This window comes from Prionailurus viverrinus, chromosome B1 (genome assembly GCF_022837055.1).
Source record: "Prionailurus viverrinus isolate Anna chromosome B1, UM_Priviv_1.0, whole genome shotgun sequence".
In the NCBI taxonomy this organism is placed as follows: domain Eukaryota; kingdom Metazoa; phylum Chordata; class Mammalia; order Carnivora; family Felidae; genus Prionailurus; species Prionailurus viverrinus.
The window spans coordinates 42,449,738-42,458,613 of NC_062564.1; the positions used below are offsets into that span (position 1 = coordinate 42,449,738).

The following is an 8,876-nucleotide window of genomic DNA, read 5'->3' on the forward strand; positions in this document are numbered from 1 at the left end:
AGGGAGGGGGACAAAACAGAGGAGACTCAGGGAGAACAGAGGGTTACTGGAGGGGGTGTAGGAGGGAGGATGGGGTAAATGGGTAAGGGACACTAAGGAATCTGCTCCTGAAATCATTGTTGCACTATATGCTAACTAATTTGGATGTAAGCTTTAAAAAATAAAAAAATAAAATTAATAAAAAAGAAAGAAATGGTCTCCTACATCTGACATTCTCTGCAGTTAACTGTGGAACTTTGTAAGAACACCCATTACTGGGCCCAATGCCCAGAGTGATTGGGAACAGGAATCTGTATCTTTAAAATGCTATAGGTGAGAGGCACCTGGGTGACTCAGTCAGTGAAGTATCCAACTTCAGCACAGACCATGATCTCGCAGTTCATTAGTTCAAGCCCTGCGTCCGGCTCTGTGCTGACAGTTCAGAGCCTGGAACCTGCTTCAGATTCTCTCTCTCTCTCTCTCTCTCTCTCTCTCTCTCTGTCCCTCCCCACCTCACACTCTTGTCTATCAAAAATGAATAAAAATTAAAAACATTTTAAATGCTGTAGGTGATTGTGATTCTCACCAACAGTGGAGGCTGTCTCAGTGACTCCTTCATTGCATGGATGTGGAAGAGATAGTCAACTATCACCAGCTGGCCCAGCATGGGCACCCACAACCAAAGAGGTAGGCTCTTCAAAAACATAGATGGATCCACCGAAAGTTATTTTCCTCACATTCTGCCTTCAGAACCATGATTAATGATCAAAACTTTTAAATTACCCTTTTGTTTGATTTAAGAGAAATTCCTGCCACACATAGAATACCGTTTGATCCAGAAGGAAGTCCTACCGTGTAAGGCATCAGAGTTATTATTTCCCATTTATGTCAAATCTGAAATCTGGAAGAGGTCACAAACATGGTCCAATCAGATCTAAGTTTTTTCCCCTTACAGATGAAATCCAGAGATGGAAAAGAAATTTGCTTAAGGCACAGTTGGGAAAAACCCCAGAACCTCTGCCTCAGTCTGGTGGTGTCGGCTCAACACTATGCTGCTGCCCTCAGATGAGGAAATAAAGGCTCAAGAACACAAACTGACTGTAAGTGGTATTTGTATGTGTGTGTGTTTACATATGTGCACATGTGTATGTGTGTATATATGTGTATTTGTGTGTGCATGTGTGTATATATGTGTATTTGTGTGTGCGTGTGTGTATGTATGTGTATTTATGTGTATATATGTGTGCATATGTGTATATATATATGTGTGTATGCATATATGTCAATGTGTGCATGTATGTGTGAATGTGTGTTTATGCATGCGTATGTATGTGCACACACATGCACACAGAGAGCCAATGTTCATAAGGGGGAGGGAGGAGAAAGGTGGCTACAACAAAACTCTTTGACTCCTCAACAAAAGTATTTCTGACTTTTTTGAATCACTGATAAACCATATTGGAACAGGATGTCTATTTCCAAAATTCTGTAAGATGGTTTTGCTAATACATAACCAACCAAACCACTGTCAATGGGTACATACATTAAAATAGAACACATTTGTGTATATCAGTAATAAACACTTAAAATATCTGGAAACTTTGTAGAAAAGTTATGTAAGTGAAGAGAGAACTTAGTAGCCATTTCTTTATAATATCTGTTAAATCATAAGACTATTATAAGGTCAAACATAATTTAAAAATTTAATTAGGGAGGAGCGCCTAAGTAGCTCAGTCAGTTAGCAGCCGACTTTGGCTCAGGTCATGATCTCACAGTTAGTGAGTTCCAGCCCTGCATCAGGCTCTGTGCTGACAGCTCGGAGCCTGGAGCCTACTTCAGATTCTGTGTCTCCCTTTGCCTCTGCTCCTTCCCCGCTTGCACTCTGTCCCTCTCTCTTTAAAAAATAAACACTAAAATTTATTTTTAGATAAAAAAAATTTAATTAAGGAATATACTAGTTTCAGTTTCCCCCAATCTGGCCTCCCAACCCTTTTCTTCATTATCCCTTCTATTTCAACCTCAGCTTCCACATAATTGCCGATTGATTACTGAACCACAAAGGTCCAATATGGCTTTGCACTTCAGTAGTAGGCAACAGAGTTCTGGAAGAAATCAGTGTAAAATCTAACCGTGTATTCAGCTGCTAGACAGAGAGTGCATTCTTTTTCTTTCTTTCTTTCTTTCTTTCTTTCTTTTTCTCTTTTTTTTGTCGTACATTGTTTATTAGGTAAGAATTTTACAAGAATTATTTTATTAGTGGTAATGGCAGATCTGAAGAGTATTGTGTCTTCTCTATTCCGCATAGTGAAAACCACCAATGGTGTGATACAACTGTCCAAGGCCATGGCTCTCATGGTCTGCAGATGTCAGCCTTTCCATCTTCCTGAGCTTGTGGACTGGTTTGGTGATCCACTGGGTGTCAGGCTTTCTTCTGATAGCTTTACGGAATGGATCAATGAGGATAATCTCAAAGAATTTGTATGTGGAATCTTCACTAGCCCAGCAAGAATTCAGGACTCTCAGAGTCCCACAATGGCATCCAGCTCTCTCCTCTGTGACAGGCTGAAGGCTTTGGCCAAACTTTAGCTGGATAACATCATGAAGGACAGGCTTGCCATAGGTCCCACCCTTAGGGATTGGGCGTTTGTGGCCACCACATGGCACACGAGTCCAATAAATGGACTCAGACATCAGACTGGTTCTTCCTCCATAGATCCTGCATGTACTTGTAAACTCCCATCTTTGCTTACCTGTGAGATGCTGGCTGCAGCCAGACAGAAAGGAGTATATTATTTTTCAAAATATTAATCATACCTTTTCCTAGGTTCTGATGCAGAGTAGTTAGGCAGTAAATGCCACTCTTCTATTTAAGGTCCTTAATGATTCTCTATTACCTTCAGAATAAAATTAAGACTCAAGCTTGTCATTTAAAACCTAGTTGCCTTTTTAATTATTGCCCCCAAATGCTTAGGCCCCTGCCATACTGAACTGCTTAGAGATTCTCAGACAGTTCACACTTTCATGCCTTCTTTCCTTTGCAAACACTATACCCAGATACTGAGATCAAATTTTCCCTGTCTACTCTCCTTACTAAATCCTACATTGAAACTTCTCCATGGACTCTTCCAGGATCTCCCCAGATTGGGTTAGATTTCCTCCACTTCTGCTATCCCCCAAACACACACAGACAGAAACCCCCCTCTCCACACACACACCTGTGTTCTCATAGCATCCTGTTTAAACTCCTATTATATATCTCACTGCTTTATATTTATTTTAAAATATTTTCTGGCTCCTCTGATAAGGAGAACAGGGATCTATTCCAATCATAGGGACCCACACATATGGTGCCTACTATATTTTTGTTGCATGAATGTATAAGATATAAACCTAATTCCACTCTACAACTCCTTATGTGCAAGAAAGGGAGTGACCAAGTAACATGCTGTTTTGGGAAACCCTTATGTGGACTTTAGAAGGGTAGATGAGGTACTACGAAAGGCCATGTAATACCTTGGCTGTGGATTAATTATTTGTTTATTAGACTAGGCTTTCCAAGGGAACATCAATTGCATCCTCTGACTACCCTCTAACAATGGAGGAAATAGCAGGCACTGTTATACCCTGGGCCCCTTTATCAGTAAATCCCATCTATTGGAGGCTCCTATAGATATAAACCCTCTTTGCTATGGGCCATAGTGATGAACACAGGAGTTCTTCTCTGAGGGAATAAAATCATGAATCTACAGTTTCTGATTTCCCCCAATGAGCAAATGGAGACCCAAAATGCTGACTGACAATGGGAAGAGATGTTACATGTGATCTTTTGTTCCAAGCGTTAACCCAGGTGTTATTTTAACTGAAGACTTGAAAGGCTACATTGAAGACTCTTTGATACAATTAAAATGAATAAACTATGGGGGTGCTTGCGTGGCTCAGTGGGTTAAGTGTCTGACTTCAGTTCAGGTCACGATCTCACAGTTCATGGGTTCGAGCTCCGAGTTGGGCTCTGTGCTGACAGCTTGGAGCCCGGAGCCTGCTTTGGATTCTGTGTCTCCCTCTCTCTCTGCCCCTCCCCGGCTCATGCTCTGTCTCTTTCTCTCTCTCAAAAATAAGTAAATGTGAAAAAAATTTAAATGACTAAACCATGAAGTTCCCTGTATAGAGCAAGTGCCAAATAAACAGACAAGAGTCTCAGAGCAGATAAAAGTGATTTCTCAGAGGCCATGCCTTCCTGTCTTTCTGACTTACTAGCATGTAAGTGATTGTCATTTTATAGGAAAAAAGGAGGAGCTAAGTTTCTCCTAGAGAAGCAGTCTACCTAGTGGCTGGAAATGAGGATTTGGAGCAAGGCTCCCTGGATTTGATTCCTGGCCTTCTTAGCTGTGTGTCCTTGAGCATGTGACTTCGTCTCTCTGTGCTTCTGTGTCATTTACACCATACACATAAGCACATGCATGCACACACTTGCTCTTATGTCACAGTACTAAGTGATTCAATGCATAAAAAGCACTTTGAAAATTGCGTGCCAAATAGTAAACACTCAATGAAATGTAGTTGTTGTTATTATGATCCTAATAATACTAGTGTTACTAAGGAGCTATTTCACCTTTGCTGCTTTTGCTTTTATATCTTCTATTACAATGAGGTGTCTTTAGACATATTTGGCCATCCCTGTGCCATTGAAGGATTTCTGAATTGAACTAGTTCTACCTGTTCTAATGATGTTTATGTACACCTCACATTAAATGATGAAAGCATTATGAAGCTAAAAATCACCCTTTTGTAATCACATTGATTCTGACTTTTGTTATCTATGAAGGAGAAAAACAGCATGTTTGTGCAATAATCTACTACAAGAGTTATTCTTGTCCACACTATTGTGGATTGTATCCCAATCGCTTTTAAATGTGTTTCCCACGTTATAGTTTTGCAATCAGAAAATAACGATAATATATTGCAAGAAAACTAAGTTAATACATGCTAATTTGCAGAGTGGATAAGACAAACATTATTCTCTATTGAAAACCACAGAGGCATGGGGTGCCTGGGTGGCTCAGTCGGTTAAGCGGCCGACTTCAGCTCAGGTCATGATCTCGTGGTCCGTGAGTTTGAGCCCCGCGTCGGGCTCTATGCTGACAGCTCAGAGCCTGGAGCCTGTTTCAGATTCTGTGTCTCCCTCTCTCTGACCCTCCCCCGTTCATACTCTGTCTCTCTCTGTCTCAAAAATAAATAAACGTTAAGAAAAATTAAAAAAAAAAAAAGAAAACCACAGAGGCAGAGTATATAGTAATGCATCAGTGCAATAAATTCAAATTTTCAACTATGTTCAGCACCCAAGATATGTGTAAAGTCTTTAAAAAGAATATAAGCCAAATATTTTTATAGGAAACAGGGAGTATGATTCTGGAGTTAGTTACGAAGTTTCCTTCCCAAGTCGTTCTTTAACGTCTTTGGAGGACTAATTCTAGACAGACAGTGAAAATGTGACATTGACAAGCCAGATCAGAGGTAGGAAGCTTATTCTTAGCATGTGAAAAGAAGACTTTAGGTGAGATCATTAAGCAAGCTTAGTTTGCAAGCATGTGGAAATAACATCATGGAGCAGAAGACTCCTTTACAGTCTCTGCTCTGGTAACACCAAATACCATGACGAGCTGAGCCTTCCACCTGACAGCCTTCCTCTTTTATTCTTCATTTATTTGGATGTCATGGATGTCTGTGCAAATCTGATAGAAATTATAAATACTCCTTCCAGAAAAATACACACACACACACACACATTTCTGCATATTAATTTGTGGCTTTCATGGATGTTCTTATGTAAAAAATTCCTTTTTAATGGAGTGATTTTATATTATCTTCAGTAAACTTATCCATTGACATTTGAAAATAGATTTGACCATTTCATTCCCTTTTTAAAAATTGATTATTTAAAATTCTGACTTATAACTCTCCCAGAAGATTTTAAATTATTCACTTATTATTCACTTGTTTTTTTACTACAATCAGCAAATTTCAGAAACCTCTGTAGACATTCTAAAATGCCTAATTTCTGGGAAATTTTGTTTCTGTGTGCTAGGAAAGCGCAGCAGGCATTGATGTATGCTTTCTTAGAAAGATTTTACTATAATTTTATGAGGAAATAAAAATGGCTGTAATGTTATTCCCATATTGGTATATATGGAATAAACATTGGTAACCCACAGAATCTTGATCCTAATTTGGACTCCAACCCCAAAATATACTGTTTTGGAAGAAATAAATGTGTATATATATATATATATATATATATATATAGTCTCTATAGACACAGAGGAAAAATTTCAAAAATATGGTGAAAAAGGTTTTTTTAAAACTCACTCTCAATGGACATATAAACAGCACTTGATGAGGCAGTCAATGAATTTCTGTCTATATCTTGTATTCTAAAGTTGGGACAGAGAAACTTCTTAGATATTTGAAGAATTTGTTTTGAAAGTTTGACAATTAATGTAAAGCTACTCTAAAAGCATATGTTACTTTTAGAGCAAAATCCTTACAAAGGTTCATAATAGTTTATAATAATAAATATTAACCATCCTACTTTTTCCTTTGAGACCAATCATCACAGACCAAGAGCAGCTAAGTTTATAATAATTTATTACAGTTGCATATCATTTGTTTTGTATAATAAATTATAGAAACCATAGCATCTTTATAAACTATTTAGTATATCATACTCACTTCCTAATGCTTACTGCAGTAACTGTAAGAAATCTAATTAGATTATGTTTTAGCATTAGAAGATAAAAAAATTATAAAATTTTTTCGCAGTACTTTGGATTTATGAAAGACCCCATTATTTTAACTTTTTTTAAACCAGTTTGAAATGTATATAAACTTTTTATAAACCAGAAGGTGGTCTAACCGAGCTGCTAGAAGTATTGCATAATTTGTAACTTACACCCTTACGGTGCACTTTTTCAGGCACTGTAAAAAATGCAAATAAATAATCAATTACTGATCTCTAAAAAACCTATACCAGTAGACAACATTGAAATTTGGCAACACTTTGAACACTCAGATAAAAAATTTAGTAAACATCGGAGCAGAGTATTCTGTCTCCCTGTTTCCCCCTCTCCCTCCTCCCTCTTCCTACCCACTTTCATTATGGAAAAAAAAAAGTTCAGGTTGAATTTAAGTCCTAGGGCCTGAGAAAGAGACCCTGGCTGCTGTTCTTTCTTCAGCCTTAAGAGCCCATAACAGCCAGCATTCTGTTATCTTCAGCCTCAGTCCTCATTACATCTGTTCAGACTCTTCTCCTGACACCAGCATCGGTCCTTTCCCGCAGGGAGAGTTTTCAAATCCTTGTCGAAAGCATTTTGTTCTCCACTGTAACAGCACAGGCGTGAAATTGGTTGGAGTCTTTGTAACCGGTTTGTTCTGTTCCTTTCCAGCCTCTGCAGTCCTGATGGAAGAGAAGCTCTCAGGGCAGCAACAAAATGCTGCATGTGTTAGGGTCTCTCGAACCCTCTCGGTCTTTAAATGTCTATTCTTGGATAATGTCCTTATCCATCCTCTTGTCCTCAGTGAACTTTGATGGAATATTTCCGCAGTTTCAGAAATTGGAAAAGCTTGTCTTTCGTCCTCTTCTTCAGGGCCATCAGGGCTCGTGTTTTCTCCTCCAGATCTTGATCTATGGCAAATATGATCTTAGCTCTCTCCTCCGCTTTCTTGTCCCCAGAGTTTTTGAAAAGTCTCTGTAGAGATTCTTGGTCTATGTTTTCAAAGATGTTGGCCACAGCTTTCTTCCGCGAGGCTGTATCGAAGTGATAGCCGTGGATGGAAGGGCTCACTCTCAGCGAGGTGGACATGGTGATGGTGGCTTTGTGGCTTTGCCTTGCTTTCATCGACGTGAGGATCTTCGGGAATTCAGCTCCCGGGCTCTCCAGAGAGTCTGTAGCAAAATCATTCCGGGACTGCTATTTAAAGTGTGAACAAAAGCTCCAGGCTCAAATTACACTGGTGACATCAGAGTGATCTCAAGGAAGAATAATCACAGACAAGTTTAACAGTTGAGTTGCCAATATCCTGTTCTTGTGCAAAATGTCAAAAGCTGTGCTTGGTGATAGAGCAGGGATGTGGGGATTTCTTTTTACCTCATCTGTGGCAATAGGATTATACTGGCTTGGGTCCTTCTTTTAAAAATAGCCAAAACCAGGGAAGGGCAAAGATAAGACACAAACAAGGTGGCTTAGACTCTCAAAATCTTTCCCAACAACAACCGAAACAAAGGCTTCTGTTAACTACAGGAAAGTTTTAATTCCTGAAGTCATTAGAGTGTATTCCAAACATTTGGCAGCCCATGCCTGCGCCCTTTGGACATCCCCATCCAGGGCCACTCCACAGCTGCTGAGAGGAAGCTGAAGAATCAAGGACATCAATTTGGAGTACATCTGATTTTAAAGGGGAGTTTACCTACAAAACGCTTACATGACACACCGTGACACTGTGACCTTTCAGAGACTGTGCACAAGAGCTAATCTGTAATCACTGAATAAAATTGTAATTTATTACTCTTTATTTTTTTAATATTTTATTTTTAGGCAATCTCCACACCACCCAACACAACCCCAAGACGGAGACTCGAACTCACAACCCCAAGATCAAGACTCTCCGGCTCCACCGACTGAGCCAGCTAGGTGCCCCAATATTGTAATTTGATAGTGACAGACAATATCTCCTTAGGTTTCTGCATGTATCAACAACAGTACCTATCAAAAACAAAAACAAAAACAAAAACAAAAACGTAGGGAGGGAAATTCAATCAGGTGCTTTACAAATATAGTACTCAAAGAAATGAGCTGATTTTTTTCCTTTAATATTTACTTTGGCACTCCCCAGACATAGAGCAA

General features: G+C 39.2%; 2 protein-coding genes across 2 annotated transcripts; both read right to left on the reverse strand.

The window, feature by feature from the left end:
• Positions 1 to 2,271: 2,271 nt before the first annotated feature.
• Positions 2,272 to 2,670, reverse strand: LOC125164299 (60S ribosomal protein L15-like). Its single transcript, XM_047856927.1, has one exon. It carries the CDS (start codon positions 2,668 to 2,670, stop codon positions 2,272 to 2,274), a length of 399 nt encoding a protein of 132 aa, XP_047712883.1.
• Positions 2,671 to 6,604: 3,934 nt separating this feature from the next.
• TCIM (transcriptional and immune response regulator) lies at positions 6,605 to 7,931 on the reverse strand. Its single transcript, XM_047856221.1, has one exon. It carries the CDS (start codon positions 7,869 to 7,871, stop codon positions 7,548 to 7,550), a length of 324 nt encoding a protein of 107 aa, XP_047712177.1. The 5' UTR covers positions 7,872 to 7,931; the 3' UTR covers positions 6,605 to 7,547.
• Positions 7,932 to 8,876: the final 945 nt, after the last annotated feature.

Bases quoted from the DNA above. Each gene is read 5' to 3' on its own strand.
- LOC125164299 (XM_047856927.1), bottom strand. From the start codon at position 2,670: ATGTCTGAGTCCATTTATTGGACTCGTGTGCCATGTGGTGGCCACAAA.
- TCIM (XM_047856221.1), bottom strand. From the start codon at position 7,871: ATGAAAGCAAGGCAAAGCCACAAAGCCACCATCACCATGTCCACCTCG.